We start from the raw sequence: 24273 nt of genomic DNA on the forward strand, positions 1-24273 counted from the left end.
GTTGCCAAATAACAGTCCCGAAACTTAAAAAAAAATGATAGGGGTGCTCCAGCGTTTAGTGCATGACACGAGAAAAGCTACTGAGCAGTCTTAAAGGAGGAGCGAAATACGCAGATTATATATGTAGCCGCTCACAACAGTGCGTTCAACATAAGTACAGAAAAAAAAAAACGCTGATAATATGCGAGAATTCACATGCTCTGCTCGTGCGGTTTGTAACTTCGGGGCCTCCTTCCGCATATTCGCCTAAGTATCACTACATTTTTTTATTTGTAATAAAGATTGATTGATTCTTGGTACATTGATGTATGCATCAACAGCGGAGGAACGAGAAAAGCCTCAGTACAAAGAAAGGATTCTTCACTTGTCGAAGACAAGTCTGACGACCTGATTACGAGGCACGCCGTAGTGGGAGACTCCGGATTAATTTTATGGCCACCTGATGTTCTTTAACGTGCACCTAAATCTAGGTACACGGGTGTTTTCGCATTTCGCCCCCATAGAAATGCGGCCGCCGTGGCCGGGATTTGACCCCACGACCTCGTGCTTAGCCGTCCAACAACCTGTGAATAATGGTGTGGACCGTGCTATAGTCCTGACGTTTGACTAAAAAGAAGAAATACGAGAAAAACAGCGCGGCTACTGAACGCCTGGCTTCGGCTACTTTTGGGTTATTCCCTTCAGCCGTTTGGCCGTTTGTTGTGCGATCATCTGGCGACACTGAAGCGCTCGACCAACTTTGTGCAAAAGTTTGCAAAAGAAAGTTATTAAAGAAGTACTACGTTCTGATGAGGTGCATTACATCTAAGCCAAAGATGGGGTTTCATTTATCAGGTTCAATATTCCGGTAACACTTCACCTCGCCAATTTGCTTGGGCCACGGTTTTCGCACGCAGAACTAATTTTTGTGAAATTTACGCGAGGTGTAAAGCCTATGCAATAATATTCCTCATCGTAAAAATGGAAGTGATGAATGAAACAATGAATATTTAGTATTATATAATTATGTGGGCAAGCGAGGGAAACTTCGATAGAAACGGAGAAATTTCAGGCGATTCGCGGATTGGCAGCCCTGGTTCAGTTCAGTCTCGGAAAACGGGTGGGACGGCCACGAGTCGTGCGTTCTCCCGAGGAATGGGCAGCGTTCGACGAGTGGCGGTGAGAACTCGCCCGTGAAAGGGCTCGTCGTCGGCGCGCCGATCAAGCCGTTAGAGCCGCCCGAGCCGAGACAATCCGACAGCAACGAGAAGATTCCAAGCTGAGTCAGCGGGAGGCCGAAGCGATCCGGCACCGTTACCTGTGGCTTACTTAACCTCGGACGTTCGTTAATAAAACGGAGGCAGCCTTACCCTTCCCCTTTTGCAATAACACCCCTCCCCTTTCCATCACAGCGTCTTCGGCGCATTTTAATGTGGAATAAACGTGGTTTTATTCATTCATTCATTCATTCATTCATTCATTCATTCATTCATTCATTCATTCATTCATTCATTCATACCGCGACGAAGGTCAAGTGCACGCCGAACAAGCTTCGCTTGCCCCCATTTCCCCGTAGGGAAGGGTTAATGATTTTTTTAACAGTCCTTTTTGAAAAATTTGTACAAACTTTGTACAAACAAAGTTGTACAAACACCTGTCCTTACCCTTGTGCCTGGGTCCCACGTGTAACAAGGGTAGTTCAAGGGCGCGTTGCAGGTCTCCGAGCCCACAGGGGAATGTGCCATTGAGCTTGGACCCTTTCTACACTATCACCAGAATCGGCCCACATGATTATTTGTTTTTGTCACCATCGCGGACACATTCCCTTTTCGAGATCCTAGCCATAGACAGCTTCGCCGTAAAAAAAGACTTACTTATGCTATTGAACTTCAATCACGGGACAAGTAAAACTTCTTGTGATTGCACTTACTGAATTTCGACTTGTGTCCACAAAGCAAAAAGCAAGAAAGAAAAAGGAAATAAAAAATCATGCCGAACCCATGCACTGTGGGAATCGATGTAAGCGCAGCTTTCTGTGCTGTTTGCGTTCATTGACGATATTTGGCAGTGATGTTAGCGGCCTACGACAATCGTGATGATGTCAAACGTTACCTTGCGTGTACCCCTTGTGTTTACCCATGCGTATAGTACACAGAACACACAGCGAGACGTGTTTGCTCGAGACGTTGTTGTGCGCAAATGTTCGTAGCCCGCGAGGAAGTTAGCATTGCCATTCCCTCACACGGGCGCATCGAATCATCGCTGAAGTGTTGGTTTGCTGCACAGCCGCTTTCCGCGTTGTCGTCCTGACGCTGCGGTGCTTTATGTAGTGCGGCTTTGCGTCGGCCCGCCCTGCGTCAGTTGTCCGCATGTACGAACTTGCGCAGTATTTATTTTTCAGAAATACCAGGGACATGCCGTATAAGAACATTGAATTAAAATTTTTCGCAGTCTGCCCGCAAGATTTTACCAGGTCTAGTAGTATAAGGTTTGTTTCATTGAAGACCCCAAACGAAGCACGCTCTCTGACTGCGCATTTCTCCTCTCCCGCGATGATCCCATGCATGCAAGCTGCCACGACCGAAGAGCGGCTATTATTGACCCATTTTGTCAGGGCGTTGGCTTTACGAATTCTCTGGTCTCCCCTCTTTCTACCATGCTCTCTCTCCTCTGCATGGGATGTCGCACGCGAGTGCAAAAGTAAGCGCTGCAAGTTCTGCAATGCTTTTGCGGGATGCTAACGCGTAACTATAGCCGTCCACAGGACATTGCATCGATTGCCAGGAAGTTCCAGAAGGCATTGTGACAGCGACCAGAGAGCGCGAGAGGGTACTATGGCGACGCCTACGAAGTTCTGGCTGGAGCGGGCTCACAAATGACTCTTCCGCGTCCCCTACCACGTACATATTATACAAGTTCTCAGCGGTGGCGGCGGCGGCAGCAGCAGTGGAAAAGTCGAGGGAAGAGGCAAAGAAAGCGTGTCTTCAACTAGGGTAGGGGATAGCAAAAATGGTATGGTAAAGAAGACAGCTACTTGCATAGGCACAATAGAGAGACTAGGAGGTATAAAAGCTATCCGTAGTCGGCTTGTGGAGTGACTTCGTCGAGCGGCTTCTCACGGAGAAATCACGCGCGAGAAGAACGTGACAGGAATTCTGTCAGGTCTCGGTCGCCCTTCGAGGTCGAAGGTGAGAGCGCCTCCAAGCGCTCTGAACTGGACCGCGGCGCTTTGCGTGAGTCAGGCGAACGCGTGTTCTGAGAACTCTGTTTTGACCAGCCGAATGCAAACAGCTCCGCATAAAGCGCTCTAGAGCGCCCGAAAGCCGCCAGCAGAATGCACAGCGTTAATTTCACAGAACGCCCGCGGAAAGTCGCGGAATGGCCGCGCGTGCGCGGCGGTAACTAACAATTAAGGCTTAAACCGCCAATCAAAATGTTGCACTATACTCTACCGTATCAACACGTTCACTAACCCGCATAGTTGTATAGTTCTTCTTTTATTATTGCGTTCCCAATCATTGTGGTTACATTAACTTAATCAAATTGAGAACTGAGCTACAGCCTACGGCAGAGTACACGATTAAAATTGCGTCTGTTGTTTGTTCAGTTAAAGCGCTAAATGTCACATTTTCAGGGCGACCACACCGCTAGCACAGTGCACTCATTTTGCGCCGCCGGGTTGAGAAACGGCTTGTTTATAGTTATCGTGCATTTTTTTTCCAGGTCTATTAGTTTTAGACGCAGGTGTGCAGCGGTAGTTACAAATCAGTCTTAATATATACCAATGGATGGCTCGGAATGCAGCAAAGGAAAAATAAAGTTATTTACTAGAAAAATGGCCCCTCATGAACGGTATAACTTTTACAAGCGACGACAAGATTTAGAAAAAAAAAACACACAAAGATTTTCAATTCACATTTTTGTTGTAAAGACTTAAATCTAGGCACGGGGAACAAAATAAGCATTAGCTTGATGTCCAATTGCGTTACTAATGTTCTTGCTTGAAACTTCAGCGTTGTTATTTCTTATATACAAGGCGTTTCAGCGACGACTCTCTCTGGTTACTGAAGAGAGGCGAGTCGACGCGAAATGATAATTTTTGCTGACCCAGATTTATGTGATTCGCATCAGAACTGATGCTACTATCACAGCTGCAGTCATAACGAACCAAGTTTTATTATAAACTTTTAAAGGAAATAACATTAAAGTGCATGTTGTACTTGCATAATTGAAGTCAGCCAGTACGCGAAGCATAATCATTGGTAACTTGTGCGCCCTCAATCTAGGAAATACGGACTCAAATTGCACAGTAAGATGCATTACTGTCCCAGCTAACAATTTTCCGTACTGCATTTTTTCACAGATTAGAAACATGTTAACTGGAGCAAGAGAGTATTTTATCTGGCACATTGACTCATACGTATCTAAACAAGTGTTCGACGGAGAAATTATAGTAAATTCCGTTGCTCTACGTACTAGCTGACTTCATTTCTGCTACCAACATGTGGTCTGCAGCATGTGGCAAATATGTATAGTATAAATTACAACCATGCTGGTCATATATGACGAAAATACTTATATCCTTGCATTGTATGCACCCTAAATTTATTAAATAAATGCAATTTCTCAAAATATTTACCTTATCTGCATTATCTCGATAGAAGCCAAATGGGCGACAACGCACGCCCGACATTGAGGGTATTCGAGTAAATCAGTAAATAAATGTCGCAGAAATCTCCTTGAGCAAACTTAATTTTGTCGCGAGGATCCCTACCTTTCTTTATAATCACACACAGCCATCCCTGTAACATCTGGAATTGGTTTAGCCGAGAGTTAATGCAAATTTCTCTTTTCTTTTTCTTTCTTCCCTTTTTTTTTGTAAGCACAGCTATTTTGCCGTGAACAGTGGCCCATTTCTCCGGCGTCACAAAAGCCGAAAGTAGTCAAGCTGACTTACCCCTTAAGCTGCCTTTCGCTGTCCAGTACGCACACACACACACGCCCACGCTCCGCCGCAAAATTTCTTCGGTTTCGACGCTCGCTACTAGGTGAATTCGGGCGGAAAAAGGAAACTTCACGACGACCGAGGCGAAAAGAGCAGTGCCTGCGAGCACCCCAACGGCAGCTCCCGCGCTGTCCCAGCTGAACACCAGGCGGACACGTGTTCGACGTCAACTGAGCCCTCGACGCCGACTCGGCGCGCTCGTAAAAAGCGCGCGCAACAACCCCACCCTCTCGTGCGGGTGGTATCGATCCCAGACACTCTTCCTGCAACCCTTGTAGCCGCGCGCGCTCTCTCTCCTCCGCAACTGTTGCGTTGCGCAGAGAGAGAGAGAGAGAGAGAGAGAGAGAGAAAGAGAGAAAGCGCATGCGCTGCAATTGTTGCTGCAACTTGCACGCGCATGTACCTAGTTCCGCAACTCCCTCCCACCAAGCGACCTTGAGAATCACTGCACATGAGAAGAGGCCACGGCACAGTTTGGTTTCGGCCATAGAGTTGCCTACAAAATAATTTGCTAGAGGGAACCGTATAGAGATGTGATCGTCTAGTTATAGAAATGTAATAATAGTAACGTGTTGGGGAGTGCACGAATTTGGGCTTGTCTTCGCCCTTGGGATTTCGGACGTTGTCGTGTTATTTACTGCGCTTCGTCTTTCAAAATTTTCGAGCAATCTCGATTAATTTTTTTCTAAAGGCACGAATGCAACAGGTTTATGCGGAAATTCGCAGTCATTGCGAACTGTTCAATTTGTACCGCAATATTCATATAGGAAATATTAGTGGGATCGATCTGTTACGTTCTTGGTATCGTGGGTCGGGTACTGTACTGACCTATACGAAGTAGTGCCACAGGAGCACCTCTACTCAGCTTAAAAAAAAAAAAAAAAAGGCAATACATCACGGCACTGGACCTTTCCGTATATTCTTGTCTTATAGCTATCTCTTAAAGCACACGTGCCTCTTAATGGAATGGATGAATAGAATAGAATGAAAAGTGAAGGGCAATACACAGGAACGAAGCTCAGAGCACTGCGTCTTCACCCACGGTTTATTCTGCAATAAATACAGGGACAATGCGTGCCGCGCGCTCTTGTGAATAGCATTTATTTTCTTTCGGCAGGCGCAAGTTCCACCGCAGACGCGAAGATTGCGGTACATAAAATTGGTCTGCAAATGGCGCCTTGGGGAGGGTGACTTGAAGATAGAGCGTAAAATTGCTCCAATGGCATCTACATACTTTTGACCGCAGAATAGGTTGAATTTTGTATAAGCATCATCGTGCTGATACCGACCGTTCGCAATGTGGCGTCAGCCGCCCTCCTATGATAATATCAGTGATAAAACAACGCCGACGTTCGTTATCGGTGACTTCAATATCAATATTTCGAACAGATCAAACAAATGTCCTGCGCTCAAGAAGGAGATGCTGGGAGAATTGTCGTCGACCAGGCGACTTCACAATTGGATGATCCTGCTTTCACGTCTCCTACGTCAGTCTTCGTGGGCCGCTACTCGCTCTTCTCAGTGAGGCACCTTGCACGACACCGCCGGTCAGCGTGTTTGAAGGTAAATGTGCTGAGCTGGATGATCTGTCACGCTGCTACATCGTGCAGCGTAATTAGCCTTGCATCGAGGGGCGGCATAGACCCCCGAGTAAGCTGGAGCGAGTAGGCAAAACGTTGTGACGTGCGTCCTTTTTCCACGATGCCGCCTTCTACACCGTGATGTCACAAAACATAAATCCCCCGGAGAACGAAACCAAGGCTGGTTGTAGAAAAGCTGTTATAGTAAATCGTTTAGAGCCTTCTGAAGCTTGCCTGTGTTTCTTTCTTCTTCTAGGGTTTAAAACTCCAGTACCTTTCATTTAACGTAAGAAAACGAAAAGTCGATAGTGTTACGTGAGTATTAGGTGACGCGCCGCGTTTGAGCATGTGACCATACCTCGCTGCCGAGCGTTCGGCGCCCTCTTCGTAGGGGCAGGTTCGTTGTGTATTTTTGGGGTAACCTTGACAAGATGGAAGGCAGAAGCTGTTTTCGTGCCTTCGTTAAGCTATCCGTCGGTAGTGGATGCTCCTCTGAAGTGCCTACCACCCGTTCGTCTGTGGCGAAGCGGCCAACGGAGCCTTTGCGTATACGCTTCGGCCCGTGTTTGCTTTCACAGCGCGCGCTTGCGAGTCTCGTTGTGCAAAGGCGGGGCGGTTCCGTTCCCCCGCTTGGCTTTTCCCGGCGACTGCTCGTTCCTCAAGGACGTGAGCAGCTGTCTCATGCCAAATAGCGCTGAAATAATACCGCCGCGCCTTACCAAAACGATACCGGTAGGAATACTTTACGTAGTAGTTCTTATGACACTGATTCGCTACTTCCTTCCTTAGTTGATCCATTTGTTTGGTACTTCCTTACTTCGTTATTTTCGTTGTCCCATATTTCATTGATTTCTTAATTAAATAATTTGTTTCTTCGTTAATCTATTTCTTATTTATTCCTTCATTCATTTCTTTTTTGCTTTATAATTTTCTTCCTTAAATCTTTGGTTCGCTCCTTAATTCCAACCTTCCTTTCTTCTTCCCCACACACAAGTGTCTTACGGTTGCAGTATTTCGGCATTCGCATTTAGGCGGCGCAGGACAAGACCAAATCTGCTGTGGTCTCAGCGATTCGCTCCCTGATGTTTTCACTAGATTTGATTTGATTTGCAGTGGCGTATACAAGAGATGGGGGATTCGCTAAACAGTCGCATGATAACTGAAATAATCGAGCGTTTTTATGAGCTTCTGACGCTCTTTACAGCCCAATCCACCTCTAGCCATAGCAGCGCCATGGTCAGAGGTGGACTGGCCACGGGCTTTGCCTCTTTTAGTGCTCAGGGCCAGCACAGTACATTGCTGAGGGATCACTTGTTCATGTCCCTTCGCATCTAGTCTGCTTCCATATTACGCTTTATAAAGTACAGGGTATAATGTGCCTAATAACTTGCTTCATACAGTCAAACACCCTTATAACAAAGTGCTTGCGGCCTCCGACATCACTCATTGTACAGGTCACCTCGTTGTAAAGGTGGTGCAATAGAACTGAGACAGAATTATTCCTTCGTTATACGAGTCATTTCGTTGTAGAGGCGTTCGTTGTAGAGGAGCTCGAGTGTGCCCTACACTGAACTACGCGGTTTGTCCTGGCAGTTGTGAATCGGTTGAGGAGCTGCGAGGGAAGATTGTTTGAGAGGAAGAAGAGGAGGAGAGAAACTGAGTAAGCAGGCGCCGTGCTGAGCGCGTCGGTGTTCGTCGCACGGCCTAACTTTGCGGAACCGCTCTCCCACGCTTTAGATAAAGACCGCCGAGAAACGCAGAAACTTCCGTATTTTTTTTTTATTTATTTACGAAACACGGGAACAGTTGTGCTGACTTCAACCGTCGGGGGAGACGTTAGTTTGATTTGTGGCTGCGGTCCCGGCGATTCCGTTACGGAAGTTTGAGCGTTGTCAGTCCAGCTAGGCCGAAAGGTGACTTCAGCAAAAACCGCAGGACCAACGCAATGCCGGATGACATGACGCTCGTTTGACTTGGCGTGGTAGCGATGACAAACGTCATGTTTGTCATCTCCAAGCGATGACAAACAACATTACCTTGGTTGTTTCCGGCTACCATGGCATTCGCAAATTTTAAAACCCTGGCTAAAGTTAGCTGGGACACCCTGCATAAGCATTATAGAACCGTTACGCCATACTGCCACATACTCCTTAGGAGGGATTGACCACAAAGTTGTCTATTCGGGTGCGTACCCAGTGCGACGTGCCTAGAGGCCCGTAATAAGCACCTAAAGTTACCGTCTACTAGGCGACGAGGCGGTGATGAACACCAAGCATCGGGAAAACGGCAAAGTAAGCTTCGCTTTCATATTTTACCACTGACGTCAGTCATCATTCTTTTAAATGGGTTCCGCTTGGCGCTGTGGTGAGCTTCGGGAAGCGAAATGTGTCGTCGTTATTAAGGTGAAGGTTTAGCTCGGATGCTCCTATCTAAATAAAAGGCAAAGGAGAAACCGTTTCTCTCGGCAACCCCTGTAGCTATTTTGATGAGATACGTTGCATTTGTAAAAGAAAAGCTTAATATCTGCCGCCTTCTTCATTTAGACCTTCAGCTTTCTTAATAAATTGTTAGAAATTGCAAAATTTCTAGAAATCTCGGAATTTACAACTCCTTAAATCGGCAATGAAAAACGACATCACAATTCTGTAAGCTGTACCTAGTAATACTCCTAAAGTGAGCAATGATCGATGTATTATACGCCACGCTGGAATGTACCAGTAATGTTTGAGTAGGAATTTCGCAATACCCTCGTAAACATTCTAACAATTTCACGTAAGCTTTAAATTATAATATCAAACTTCCCCGCTCTATCTGTCTAACAGATTCCGTCTACAGAACTGCGACATCTATTTCTGATGCAGAGTTACGGATTTTTAACCTTACTGCTTCAATTTTTCTGAAGCTTACCAAATTTCGGGAATTTTGAATTTTCAATCAATCTAATATGAAACTGCATTGTCATCTAGGAAAACAAAAAAATAAATTGATGCTTTGCGAGAGGAATCTGGTGAACTGGATTCCTGGAAAAGACCGAGGCATACAACTTCTTCAACGCTTTGTTGGAAAGACATCTGTAAAAGCACAAAGACCACTGTTAAAGTCAGCGAAAACACCCACACAAGCTTTTTCTCCTTTCTACCAAAAATCATATCCAGGCTAGGAACACAGCGCCAAACTAACCAAAATGTGATCTGGTAGATCTATTACAAATAATTATTCACTGACTCATGTCATACTTGCTTCATAAAACTGAGAGCCTTTTTTAAAACAAGAAAGTATCGTTGCTATAAGCATAATTTCTTTACACCCTGAGTTTTTGTCACTTTGGCTCCTCTTTTAAACGAATGTTCCCACACTCATTTCAGCACTCAGTCAATGCATCAAAAGTGTGATCAGTAAGTACTGGTGCAGGGTCTTTTACAGTCACTGAACATGAATTCTATTAAACAAAAACACATCTTTCACACCTTAACTAAGAAAAAAGTGGTCCTCAAACAGCAGTAAACTGCTGCCATAGAGCTTACAGCCTAGACATAACCACTCATAACCGTGAGTGTCGTCCAAATTTATTTCGGTTATGACTTCCCTGATCTTCGCATTCGTAAAGAACTGTAGAACAAAGGCAAATTGCTATGTTCAGATGCACCATACTACCGTACCAGGCATGACATAGACAAAGGCTTCATGTAATAGCTTGCAACGTCCACCTAATACTTGTTGATGGATGCTCTGCATGCATTAAAAAAAATCGTTTTTTCCCATGGTTTGAGAATAATGTAACGTGATTCTGCGTAACCATCCCACCACCATCTGCAAGTAATCCCCACCATCTGAAAGTATTTATGTCACTATGTTGAAAACAATATGACATACCTCTAATCAAGCTAGCGGTAAAGTATGCATGTTTAAACACCAGAAGTCGATGGGAATGCACAGCAGTTCACATTAATCGCAAAACTGGCACAGTATGCTTCACTGGGGTTTGCCTCATCCAAATACATGCACTAAATCTTCCGTTCATCCCTACTCGGTCATATTATTGTAACGGCTGGCGCACATGCAATGGTCACAGGTCGTCCAGAATACCCAAGCTGTGCTCTAAAGCATTTGTAGTAAAGGTGGGAGAATATTCAAAATTTCGAAAACGAATCGAATAGTCATTTCTATTTCAATGGCATCCAATTCAAGAATTCCATATTCAAATTTGTGAAATGGTCGTTTTTTTCCTCAAATATATAAGGAAGATAAACAGTTATTGCAGCCCCAAGGGAGACAGAACGAGAAGGGTGAGGACAGCTCCACATGAATATGCTGCAAGAAAGCGGCGGCTGCTCCGCAGAGGCACTAGTTTCTGAGTGAACGCACATAGGAGATTATTTCGGTTGACTAATTTCCAGTCATTCAATAAGAATGCCTCGCTTTTAAGGAGCGTGTATGCAAAATTGTGCCGAGTTATTATTTGAACAGTGTCCCAATGTTTGCATTGAGACTTCAAAACAATGTGGGGCAGTACAACATCGTGCTTCTCTCTTTCAGTGGACAGAATACTGTACGTGAATCTGGTGAGATGATGCTCCTTTGTTTCATTACTGTCATTTCCATGGTACCCCATATAAGTGAAACCTGTTGTTTATTGTTTAGAAGATCTTCAGTTGCCTGCGTTGTGTCCGGAAATGTAACGATTGACTTGATAATGACGGATTCGCTTAAAAAGTGCTCTAATCCGCCAGTGTTGTGTTTACTGGATTGCCAATTGCGTATATAGATTGGGTTGGACAGAGCAGGTATGTAATAGCATTCACGTTACATAGTGGCGAACAGGTTTTGGATACTTGGCTAGATGTAGCAATAAAGACACTACATTTACTCTCCTGAAGAACAAAAATAGCACAAGAACTGCTTACAGTTCACACACCAAAGTCTGGAAACTGCCTTGGTGGTATGCGGTCTCACAAAGACTATACCACCGGTTAGTTGGGACTTGCCCGGGACCGAACCGGGACCAGGCAGGGCTCCAGTCATTGAGGAGCGACTGTCCAGACAAGGTGATGGTGACACCACGACATCCGGCATACTTTCTTTCCGGAGGAGTCTCATGAATATTTGACCCATTAAAAAAAAACTGCAATTGCGCACAATATTTGTGTTGCGCCGGATAGCTCTTATTTTGATCCATGGACACCGATGATAGCGTAGGGTATGGGGATGTAGAACTAAGTAGGCTTGCTACGTTGCTGTTGTTGGCAAATGCTTACCAATGCGGAACTGATGTGGTGGAGCATTTCTTTTCGCATCTATATAGTGCTTAAAGTCAGTTTTATTCTGGAGTCTAGATGACTGCGTGTTTCGGTAGTCAGTCTTGCCAGTAGTTAGGGGGGAGGGGATAGTGCGGGTTAATATTCTTCATGGGTCTGCCAAACAAGTTCATATGGCATCCGTGCAGTTATTCCTTGTTTTGTGGAGCGATATGACGTTAGGAGCATGTCCAGGTTAACTTTCCAATCCACGTTAGAGTTTGCTGGTGTGGACATGTTTTTTTTTTGAATGTCGTCATATATTGTTCTACTTCTCCATTGGCCTGAAGCCAGACAGGTGTGGTTCTGTGGTGACTGAAACCAAGCTCTTTCGGAAAATATTAAATTTTGATAACGGGGGACCATTATCTGTTTTTACTTGATGCGCAATGTCAAAAAGGGCGCGACTTGCTCGAAGAGCAAAAATTACGTTTTATGCACTTGCGGAGTTGATTTTCACTGCGAGGTACTTTGAAAATCGTCTGTTACCACCATGGCGTATTTTACATGTAGGAACGGACCAGAAAAGTTGACTGAGAGTTCTTCCGAGGTCCTATATGGTGGTGATGAAAGATCAAGTGGTTCTTGAATTCGTTGTGGCACGACAACTGGACATTGTAGGCAGCTCTTCACAAATGTGTGCACCAGACTGTCTACGTCGGAAAGCAGACATTTTGCCTCAGAAGTTGTTTGACCTTAACGATGCCTTGATGACCTCGGTATGCAAGCTGCGCGGCACGTTTCTGAAAAATGAATTGAATCGAATTTTATTCTGCAACAATGTTGCGAGGATGACCTGGTGAAAAAGCTGCAGGTTAAAGCTTGAGGGTAAGTACACAGGACAGCTTCGTCCTGTATACGCGTTTTACATTAGGGTGTTAGCAAAAATAAAAATGAGAGAAATTCACACTGAAATACACGAAAACCCAATCAGATTACATAAAGCAATGATCGTGGAAAGATTTCATACACGTTTTTCTAAACCGATATTATGAAGATAAAACAAAAGAGAAAATGAACTTGTCCCGGCAATAGAACCTATCATACAAGTATTTCACGTAGTTTTTTTAAAGGCAGGACAGATACATCGAAACCATTATCTCTGTGCATTTGGTTCAGCACTGTCGCTTAACAAAACCTTAACATTTGGTGGCTGAAGCCTAGTTCTGCTCCTATTTACATTCCAAAGTTCTTGCTGAGGTACGTTGTAAACGGGGATATGCGTCTGTAAAGATGACAGTTTTGTTAGCGTGTCATCGCTTTTAATGTTTTTCTACTTTATATGAGCGACAAAGTATATAGCTGAATAAGCATTCAAATTTCATAGCGCCTAGTGGTAGGCAGAATTAAATGACTTCCTCAAAGAATAAGGCCTTCTTATTTATTTATTTTTTTTGGTGGCAACTTTACCTAGTCTGCTAGAAGTTAATCAAACACAAATACCTTCTCACTGATTGAATTTTGCTAGCTGCAGTATTTTTTTGGCAGAGAAAGTAGGGCGGCTTCTGCTGACCAGCTGGATTGTGGCTGAAACCATTTGAAATCTGAGTCCAACTCTCGGAAATGGTCGTCAGTGTGCAAAAGATATCGCACGGTGTCACAAGAGAACCTAAAATATAACACTTGTACGCATTAAGCGGTGCTTTGTCACAGTAGCATGGAAATAAGCATAAGTTTAAATATACTATAATAAAAAAAACATGGGTAATATAATTTGTCATGATGTCACACTGATGCCTATCCTCGCATCTTGAATTCTTTCAAGAAAGTTATTAACTATAATCTCAAAGCTGGCCAAATGTACTTCATGTTACATATGAGAGATGCGCACAACATTGTGGGGTGAATTAAGAAGTGACCAGAAACAGAACACTCCTTCTAAGATATAAGAATCTTGGAACTGCGAAATTATCAGGTGTAGAAATTCCAAGCAGATCTTGACTACGCAGATCAGCAGATTTAGAAAGGCTGTGTCACGTGGGTCACAGGAAAAGCTTTAGATGAAACTGAACAGTCTTGTTTAATATAACCTCAATCAAGTTTATCACTTTCAATGCATAGCTTGCCAAGTTGTCCAATCACTTTTCCCAATTTTTCGGACTGCGTGGCTCTCATGATATCTGCAGCCACGAGTTGGACACGTAATCCTGCTGTGAAGAGTCATATCACAAGGCAACATTCTGTGTGGCCTGGGCTGGAGCATTCACTGGGATGCTTAACACTTGTCAGAAAGAAGAATTGCCATTCTAACGTCACTGCCCTGTTGGGTTACCGAAAAAGAATATTTTTTTCAAAACTTATGTTCGTATTCCGGCTCTTTTTGTTAGTTCAACTTGAACCGTCTCTGCAGAGATGTATTAAATTAGAGCCTGATGTACAAATCGTACTTTTTTAGTCAATGTCAAATTTTAAAACTTTCATTGGACATGATATTCTGCGTGTATCGGGCTGTTGTAAAGAAACTGTGCCAATTATTCGATGTTGTTCTGTATTCGTCTGATAAACCAAGATAATCAGGTTACAGCGATATGTCTGTCGTGATGTCACTTTAGCAGTTCTGTCTTTTCTTTTTCTGAAATAAGTGATTGGTACACAGTGACGGTTAGCTTGCTTGAAACCGAGAAAAATTTCTGCCCTCTGTTGAAGGAACGATCACAAAAATCTTAAGTTCAGGTAAGCAATGCACATGTAAAAAACAAATGTCCTCAAGTCTACTACCACATGCATTTCTTTGTAATTTATATATTGCACAGTGTTACGAAACAGCATTCAACAAATTGTTCATGTGCAGGTAAATCTTCCCAAGAAATTATGCAGCTGACAAAGCTCACTAATAAAATGCGAACCTGACGTTCTCGAACATGACCCAAGATTATGGAGCATGATAAGACGGCCTTTATTCAGAATGCGCAGACACTTGTCGTTTGGCAATCTGCCAGAGGATACACGTATATCTCACCTAAGTTGTTCATCGACTGAGTAATACTTACTGAACCTGGATTACACTTACTGAATGCGGTTACATTATCGCACATGTATCCGTGTAGTTTCAGCGCCACAGCACACTTACTCGTAACCTAAAGCTACAGACTCACCAACACACGCGAAGGTACAGTACAGTGTATGGCATTAACAAATCACAGGCCTTCGCGGCCCACGCAGCACAATCATAGCGCTCCAGGAGCTCCAGGAGTTTTTTTTATACAGCTCCTTAGTCTTTTTCTTCCTCAAAGCTTCTGTATCTACCTTGTACCACTAAGTGTGCAAGTGGTGTAATATTATGCGACTGCAACGCAACGTGCGCACGTATCGACGCTACGCGGCGTGCATCTCACATCGGGTGTCTTCTGGCGCGCTAGGGCGCGTGTAAAAAGCCTTTTTACGCTACAAGCTAACGCTATAAGCTGGCGTAGCTCAGTGGCAAAGTAGCTGACTCCCGCGCAACGGGCCTGGGTTCGATTCCGGCGGGAAGGGGGGATTTTCTTTCACATTCGTGGGGATAGCTGCGACGGAGACTGGCGGTGGCAGTAACGGGCACCATCGACAACCGAAACGGGTTTACAAGATGGGCTTACAAGACACGTTAGGCAAGTTCTCATAGAAAGATCCCTCTTACACAGGCTCGATTCTAAGTGTAAGATGCGAGAATATGCGCTAATATCGCACGTAACCACCAACAATGTATGGTTTTATATATGTATATTGGTAAGATAGCTTATGGCAAGGATAAGCACAGTACGCAAATTAGCTCGTATGTGAGCGTTTTTCTCACGGCTGCGATAGCCCCAGCGGGGTGCAGGTATGCATATATGCATTTATAACTAAACAAACTGGAAAGCAAAGAGAAAATGGAATGCAGAAAGGGCCTTCTGTTCCTGTCGTGTGCGCCATGCTTACTTCTACTGCAAACGACAAGCTTGTGCAAGTCTTCTCCATTTAATATATTTACCTGAATCTGAGCTAACATGCTTTCCTTGAAGAATGTACCAATATTAAGCTCGTTGGATAAGACAGCGTTGAGGATGTGCATCAAATATTGCACACTGCCCAGACTCATTGACACGAACTTCCAACAACGCACAATCGAGCTGCTACAATGTTAGCAATGGTTAAGGAAGGGCCTGGTGGTAACATGGCTGCAATGGTGAAGAATCCTGATAGGCAGGCTGCAGCGATAATGCCTACGGCAGCGTGCTTTTACGCAGGAAGCGCCCTGCTAGGTGTTTCGACTCTGGCTGCGGCTTCGGCTGTCACCTTTGCTAACGCTGCGCAGGTCGCCGTAGAGGCCTGATGGGCATGCACTTGGGCTCTTTGAAGTCACCTCATTGCTTGGACACGTTTCTGAAGCCGTAAAATCCCTGGTTGAATCTACGTGAAGAGTGCAGTTGGCGGCTTTTACACATGCCGAAATGCTAACACCAGCCACAACTTTAGCGGTCTGCTACGTCCTTGTTGGAGAGAGCGGACACGGGACAAACCGAGTCGAGACCAGAAGTGGAACTACTTGGCCCTCGTAATGCAATCTCTTGATTGCTTTATTTAATTTCCGGAAGACTAAGAACAATCGGACGCTGCCGTCTTTTTTGTTGATGGCAATCGCACAGACCCACTCGGAAGGCTCTGCGACTTTCGTGCTGATTCCACTCGGTCCCATTTGTTGTGGTTCTGCCTTGACTTCGTGCTCTAATGTTCTGGGTAAACGGCGTGGATGCGACACCGTGGGAGCTACTGCTTCCTTCAGTAGTATGGAACATACCTTAGGCGGTTTCTCAATGTCTTCAAATACATCAGGACAGTCGTCGAGTACGCTTTGAAGTCGTTGCGTTTCTGCGCACGCAGCTACAATTGTTCGCTGCAGCTTAATTCTCGTGATGAAAGGGAAGTTTTGCATGCGTTGGTGCCCAAAATCAGTTTCATTAGCTTACTAACGATGAGGAACTTATAAGGTGAACTGGTTTGCTTTAGTTAATCACCGGGACTTGCATTCAGCGTCGATGGGAAGTGTTCGCCCCTTATACTTACTATTACTCGTGTCATTGTTGTCTTGAATGTAGACTGCGATGGCCATACGCTGATGTAATCCTTGGGCTTTCTATTTACGTAGGAGCAGCTGTCCAGTTTGAAGCAGACGTTTGGTCCAGTTACGTTTATTGGTTCCATCTAGTCCGAGTTGTTGTTTATACTGTGGATCTCTAGAGTCTCCAAGAAAAAAAATTGAGGAGCCATTCCACTCTGCGAAAGTGGATGACTAGCGATGCTGTAGCACATCACATAGGGTTATACTAGGGTACATGTTTTAATTTTCATCATATGGCAGTGGTAGTGACAGTAGCTTTGTGATTACTGTGATATACACTAATTAGTTCGGTTACAACCTTAGACAGATTTTTGGCCAAAGTTAAATCTATACACGACTATTGTTGAACAGTTCAGTGACTTGGATTGGTCGGGCACTTCAAACCAAATCTTCCTTGCACAAACTGAGTGAACCAGTTCTTGTCTGGTTTTGAAATGTCCTCTTTGAAGTATCCGACGGTGAGCACAGGGGTAATGCCATCATGACTAAACCATGCAAGGTTCGTGGTCAAGAACTTCTCGATATCACACTTGGCTGTTCCTGGAGACATATAAACAATGGATATCACAATTCCATCTTTAGTTTGTACGGCACAGACATCCCCACAGTCGGTGGCATTATACTCTTGCGAGTCAAGGGCGTATGGCTGTACAAACATCTTGTCCTTTGCTATATCCACTGTGTATATATCTCCAGGCACACCGAAGTGCAATATCGAGGAGTTCATGACCACATCATTTGCATGTGTTAGCCGTGATGACAATACCCCTGATTATCATTGGAGACCTGAATGGGGACATTTGCAAACCAGACAAGATATGGTTTGCTCAGTTTGTGCTAGAAGAGTTTGTTGAAGTGCCACACAAGTCCAAGTCACTCAACTACTAAACAATGGTCGCGTATACATTTAACTTTGGCCAAGAATCCAAGGTTGTAACCAAACCAATCAGTGTATATCACAGTAATCACAAAGATACCGTCATCACCATTACCATTAGATGAAAATGAACACATGTTCCCTCGTTTAACCCTGTGTGACATGCTAGAGCTTCGCCGGTCATCCACCTTAACAGAGTGGAATGGCTCCTCAATTTTTTTTTCCACGGCGTGAACTTTTTTGTTGCGCTTTCAGGTGTGGTTTCAGTTGCTAGTTACTCAATGTTGCTGGTTGTGAGTTTCTTCTGAGCTCCTTCTGCTTTTGTGTGGCTTACACTTCAAGCTTCGGCTCTTCAGGCTCCTTTACGCGCTTTCTTTATAGAAATTTCCGCTGCCTCGCACGAAGTTATTATTTTGTCGAGCCTCAGGTCCTGTTCGCGAGAAAGGTGCTCTCGTAGTGCTGTGTCTCTCATTTCTACAACGACGCGGTCACGAACGAGTCGGTATTTCTTTTTCCCCACGTTGTCGGTTTTTCTGCCTGCCTCCGAAGGCCTGTGACAAATTTGCGGAATGCGCGTTGTTTCTTTGTGTCTAAGAGTAGACGGCTGTATTACGTTTCGTATGGCTTGTAGAGGGCGTCAAAGAGTTCTAGGAGGTAGGTAACTCGATCCGTCGGTTCGCCCGCCGTCGAAGGTTGAGGGAGAAATGTCGGGGCGACGCGGCGGCCGCGAGTACCGAAAAAATTGAAGAGTAGGGACTATCGCGTGGCTGCAGGCTTGGTGGCGTATTCACGCGCTTGTTTGAAGACGGCGTTCGGTTCTCTCCTGTCTGGTCAGGCTCGGTGCGGGCTGTCTCCTGGCTCGAAGTGCGTCGGTGGTCGCAGGAATGCGTTGGGCATTGTTGCGGGGGTGGTTCCGATTACCCGGACACCGTGTTATCTGACGTTGTTGGGGCCAGTTGGAAACGGGACGAAACGAGTTGAAAGAAGACGTGGAACTGTGTTGGTTAGGATGTCCAGACCGAGGCGGCGTGACACAGGTGGCGCGCGTTCTCGTTGAATTCGAAAGACCCTGCATAGATAGCAGAAAAAGAGCTAGTGATAAAGCGTTTGTGCCAATATGTAACATTCGGGCGCCAGACAAAGCAGACATTTTCGCTCAGATGCTGCGATTTTCTTCTCTCTTGGGAAGACTGCAATTAAGTGCCATTACAACATATTTGCTCCTGAAAAATGCACTCGCGCATATTTTACAAATACGAACTTGTTAGATGGTCAATACGGACTTAAACATCACTATATTTGATGCCTTCAGATAGAAAGTGTGGATTTATTGACCAGTTGTCTTCACCCAAAAAGAACAGGTAATAGAAATGTGAACACAAGTGAGCGGTACTGCTCTAAGGACCTTAAGTGCAAGGAGCCTGCAGAGTCAGAGGCAGCGGATAAATATTATGGAAACGAATCGTTACACGCTTGATGATGCTCCTTAGGTAAGAGTGACATAGGAGCCCTGCTGCATACTCGGGCAATACGTTGCATCGCCACGTTGCTTCAACACTAATCGCATTATAACGTCGACATTCATCGTTAGGTGGGTTCTGCCGAAACTTGTTTTTCACCAGTACTCTAAATGTATTTTGCTTATCTCCGCTGCTGGCCAGTTGATTGCTTCAGTTCCGCTTTGAATTCCAGCGCTCCTCAAAATGTGGACCTTCCCTGTAGGTGTCACTGGGTCTCGGTACCTCGGTGTCTCACTTCACTGTGCTGCGTCGTTTCCAAACTTTTGCTGCACGAGACACGTGCCTCGTCCCGTTTCCAATATTTGCTCCGGTATGCTTTTGTTTTCAGGCAGCGAGCTCGGCCCTGAAATCACGAGGCACCGTACTTTGTGTTCCCTCCTGACTCGATGAAACCCAAACCTGGCAGTCAAAAAGGATTGGCGCACTTGGGGGCAAAATACTTGATAAGCATTGACTACCTAACTAGACTGTTACAACACCGCACTAACGCACTAAATGCCTCACACAACTCCTGATCTTTCAATACATAAACAAACATTGTTTGGTGTATTGTTTGGAGTACTGGTGACATGAATGGACTTCTGTTTAACGCCTGAAGCCACGTACACTTCGCGCATGTTTTCAGCTGTCACACTAAAAGGTAATGTACTTATTAATATTTCTGTATTAGTAAACAAGTAATTCAGGCACCATAGCATAATTACTGAGGTGACAGCGATACATTCTTGGTATAAAGGACAAAAATATTGTGGTATACTCTTAAAAAAAGCTAACGTCAGCAGAAACAATGACAAGCAACTTTTCTCATCATTGTTCTGATGTCAAATTCACATTGGATATGGGAACTTTCCAAAGCGAAAGGCCATTTTACTTCCTGACAAACAGCACAACATAAAACCTCCTTTCTGAAGCTGGCAGCATTTAAACATCATCGCAAGTTGGAGCGCTAGAGCTAGGCCTATATATATATATATATATATATATATATATATATATATATAACTAAGCTATAAAGCTAGAGGTTCCCCACCCATGAATGCAACCATAGCTCATTTTCATATATGCCCGAAAACTCAGTCAGACCTCTATGTAATAAGGTTATAAACTGCATCACATTTATCTTTGAGTCGCAGTTGACGCTCAAGTAGCAGTTTTTCAGATGGTCTACCACCATTTTGATAGAGTGGCAGCACATTAGATCATATCAGCTGATGAAGGTAGCACAAATGACTACTTGAATTCTTGAATTACAGTAGCAAAATAATGGCACATTGGCTATTAACAGCCTCAATCTTCACTGGCTTATGTCAAGGAAATAGTTTAATTTGGAGTTTGCTATAATGCGTTCAGTTTATTTCAGCAATTGCACTAAACGGACATTTCTGGTAACAAGACTTATACTCGTGTTCGTTGTCTGATGTAGCGTTCTTACGTTTTAAAAAGTAGTCTGGTTCACACATCTGCCGTGTGCGCGTACTTATACCACTTCCGAAGGTTGAGTTTAGCGAAGGCCATAATTTGCCCCGAATGATGTTAAGCTGAACGTTGATTTTTTCTTTTTCTTGCACTACCAATATGATCACAGATGAGCTCAATGCGTAAGAGATTTAGAGTCACAATTATTATTAATCTTAGAGCGCTCGCGTGTCCTATGCACAGCAAATTAGGCGTTGAGGCACTCTGCATATGCAATATGCAGTTACCTTCACGAGTCTGCACTTATTGGTCGTTACAACGAAGCGCGGAAGGCGGCACTACGATAACAGCGTTGTTCCTTGTCGCTTAGGTCATCGGCGTCGCGGCGATCACGTCACTTTGATGACGTGGGCGGAAGGATGGCTTGGACGCTGTGGACATGGAGGGGCGTGGCTGTGTGCACAGCGTGCTTGTTCCGGATTTCCAAATGACAAAAAGAAACAAAATACATAGTGCGTCGCACATTCATTGCGGGACGTGAAGTATACTGCGGTGCGCGTCAGCCGAGCCGCAACCGAAGCGATAAGGTAGCAATGCTCGCGGATCTCGAGACCTTGGACTTTGGGCGCGCGCGAAAGCGCCGCCTGTGGGCCGCGCCTGCTCACATTGCTCCCGACAGTCTCGCGCAGGAGAGGTGCGACATATTGAGGCTCCCTGGGGTTCGGCCCTTAGGTGAACGCACCCGGAGACCAAACAACCAGAATGGCGTCATCACGCAGCTTTGCGCGGAAAGCAGCGGCGACGTTCGTCACCGTGGCGTGTATCCTCGTCGGCTCCTTGTCGTCGGCTTCGGGGCAAGGTTAGTGCCGCGAAGGTGCAAAGCGCGCAGATAAACTGACACCCGATTTTGACGGTAAACGTTTACAACGCAGGACACGCTTTGACCGGATCGCAGCGCTGCTATCGCGTACCGTGGAAAAAAGTCTTGATTCGGTGCCGAAATTTCGTCCGAAATTCTCTCGGTGCGGTTCGCTCGCGTCGGGGCTTACGACAGAACACGCTGTCGCTAAGTCGCAGTTAAACTTGTTGCAGTGTCTGGAAGGTGAAATCACCCAATTGAAGCCTGCCGTTGCTGTATGTACGAGGTGTTTCTTTTTCTGCCGAACAACTTGTTTTCAAAACGTTTTGTGCGCAAACAAACAGGGAAAAAGAAGAGGAGCAACACAAGGACGAGCGCTTCTTAAACAAAAAATAAGCGCTCGTCCTTGCGTTGCTCCTCTTCTTTGTCCCTGTTTGCTTGCGCACAAAAAGAAAAAAAAAATGAATCTGTTGCAACTAGGCCGACTCGCAGTTATGCTTCAGTTCATTTGTTTTCAAAGAAACTGTCATACGGGCCCCTGCCATTCTTGGGCAAATTCTACGTGACTAGGTGGACATTAGCACTTAAATATCTGGACGACACCTTCGCTAATTATCAAGAATGTGCTAATTAACTCTCTAACTACTCATTTTAGGACACGTGCAATTACGTAATTGCCGCTGAAGAGTAGTGAAGCCACGTCTGCTTAGCAAAAATCATAAGAATAGCAGCACTTTATCACGCATCCATCCCCAAAACCTGCTAAAAGATGCCCTGGCGCTCCAGCTAAGATCTCCCCGAACAGCTGCTAAAGTCACGCTTTTGAGAAACTTTTGAGAAACTGGAACGCGAGTATGCTTCTTAGCACATATGGTCGCGTATGTCAAAAGTGGTGCTAGTCTTAGGATTGCTGCTAAGCAGACGGGACTTCACTGCTTCACGGCTTCAATTTCGCATTTACACCTGCCCTAAAGTTAGTAATCAATGTTAATCACCATATTTTAGATAATAAAAAGTACAGCTTAATTTTTTTACTATCAACGTCCGCCTACACACGTAGCTTATCAGCGAGAACGGCAGGTACCTAGATACGACTTTTTTTAAATGTTTCGCATGAAAAGAAACACCTGGAATACTCTGTACATGCACGCTAATCTGTAGTGTCAAGGCGAATTTCTTCATGCCTTTATTATATGGTGTTTAAAGATAAACAACGGCAATATTCGCGCAGGCTGTTTATCGTATTTTTCGTAAAGTCCGAAGGCAGCGCATTGGTCTCAGCTTTGTCGGCGAGGAAGACGTGCTCGCCGGCGCGTTTCGAGGAAGTGCGATGAGGTGGAGGGGCACAGCTGTGCTTCATTTATTGCGTCATATCGTGCCTAAATCACGTCAAGTGCCCACGGTCCACCTTGAAACTGTGTGGCAGTGAGTCGCCGCTCTCATTAAGGCGAATCATTCGTTGCCTACTCCTTCGACTTCGCTGCTGTTGCCGCTGCTGCCCCGGTGAGTAGCTCTTGCTGAATGCGTGGGTTATATTGAAACTAATGTCGTCATCACGCCATCGTCACCGTACCATTGTCATTACTGCGGGCTTCTAGCTACTGTCTAGAACAATTGCTTGCGAACAGACACCGGGTATGGTGCGAATCAAAGCAGTCTGTCGTGGCAGGTGATGCACGTAAGTGCGAACATGAGCTGCAGCACCAACAAGGCGTCGTAGTCATGCCGTTGTTGTCATTCAATCGTGATCAGTCCATCGTCATCATGTCGTTGTCGTCACTGCGTCGTCGCCACAAAGTCGCCGTCGTGCCATCGTGGTCTATCGATCGCCGTCATTCTGTCGTAGTGCTTCCACTGTCGTCACGCCTTTGTGGTCATTCCACCTTCGCCATCCTGTCGTCATTGTGCCGTTGTTGATACACCGTCGTCTTCATACAGTCACAGTCATTCTATAGCACCGTCACACTATTGCCGTCACACCGTCGGCATTCTTCCAGTGTCGGCATCACGTTGTCGTCGCGTCACCGTAGTCACACCATCGTCGGCACTTCCGCGTCGTCTTCGAACGGCCAACACCGTAGCCACTAAGCAACCGCGACGTGTTTCATTACGCAGTCGTTTTCATTCCAACTCCCTAAACCCGTTGGTCACGCCGTCAACGTGAGGCCGTCGGCATCAATCCAGCATCGTCATCACGTTGGCAATACGCCGTCGTCGTTGCTCCAGCGTCCTCATCCCTAGGTCATCGTGCCACCATTGACACATCGTGGTCGTCATTCCGTTGTCAGCATGTCTTCGCGAGCGTTTCAACATCTTCATTGCTTCGTCATCATACAGTCATCTTCATGCTGTCGCAGTCATTCCGTTCGTCGTCATTCCTTTGCCATGCATGGCATGCGCATGATCGAGCGCAACAACTTCATGTTGATCGAGGGGGTTCCCAGTGAAAGCTTGTCCAATTGGGTCGTGTGGTTTTCAAACGATCAGCAAGCCAGGAACACCGTTCTTCGCAACGCAAGCAAAAGCTTCGCTTAAACCGATTACCACAGCACACGGGAATCTGCTGATATTTTATTTCATTTTTCAGATACAGATCGATGCGCACCAAGCTCCGTGAAGAAGTGCTACCTGAGCTATAAGGAAGCGCTGTGGTGGGATGAATTCAG

At 45.2% G+C, this 24273-nt stretch overlaps 2 protein-coding genes across 3 annotated transcripts in view; one reads left to right on the forward strand and one right to left on the reverse strand.

The window, feature by feature from the left end:
• Nucleotides 1-24273, reverse strand: part of LOC126528260 (uncharacterized) — a 58671-nt gene that overhangs the window by 17936 nt on the left and 16462 nt on the right. The window contains exon 1 of one of the 2 annotated variants that reach the window (XM_050176147.3): nucleotides 4937-5105. The exons of the other annotated variant lie outside the window; for it this stretch is intronic. The gene's annotated coding sequence lies outside the window, so the exon portion shown is untranslated. Of the gene's footprint in view, nucleotides 1-4936; nucleotides 5106-24273 lie in introns of those variants that run through there. 2 annotated transcript variants of the gene reach the window in all.
• Nucleotides 21409-24273, forward strand: part of LOC126528261 (uncharacterized) — a 12202-nt gene continuing 9337 nt past the window's right edge. Inside the window, exons 1-2 of the mRNA XM_050176149.3 lie at nucleotides 21409-21607; nucleotides 24195-24273. The exon at nucleotides 24195-24273 is cut by the window's right edge and continues 51 nt beyond it. Of these exons, the coding sequence (XP_050032106.1) occupies nucleotides 21511-21607; nucleotides 24195-24273 (176 nt within the window). The 5' untranslated portion in view covers nucleotides 21409-21510. The remainder of the gene's footprint in view (nucleotides 21608-24194) is intronic.

Source organism: Dermacentor andersoni, chromosome 9 (genome assembly GCF_023375885.2).
Source record: "Dermacentor andersoni chromosome 9, qqDerAnde1_hic_scaffold, whole genome shotgun sequence".
Taxonomy (NCBI): domain Eukaryota; kingdom Metazoa; phylum Arthropoda; class Arachnida; order Ixodida; family Ixodidae; genus Dermacentor; species Dermacentor andersoni.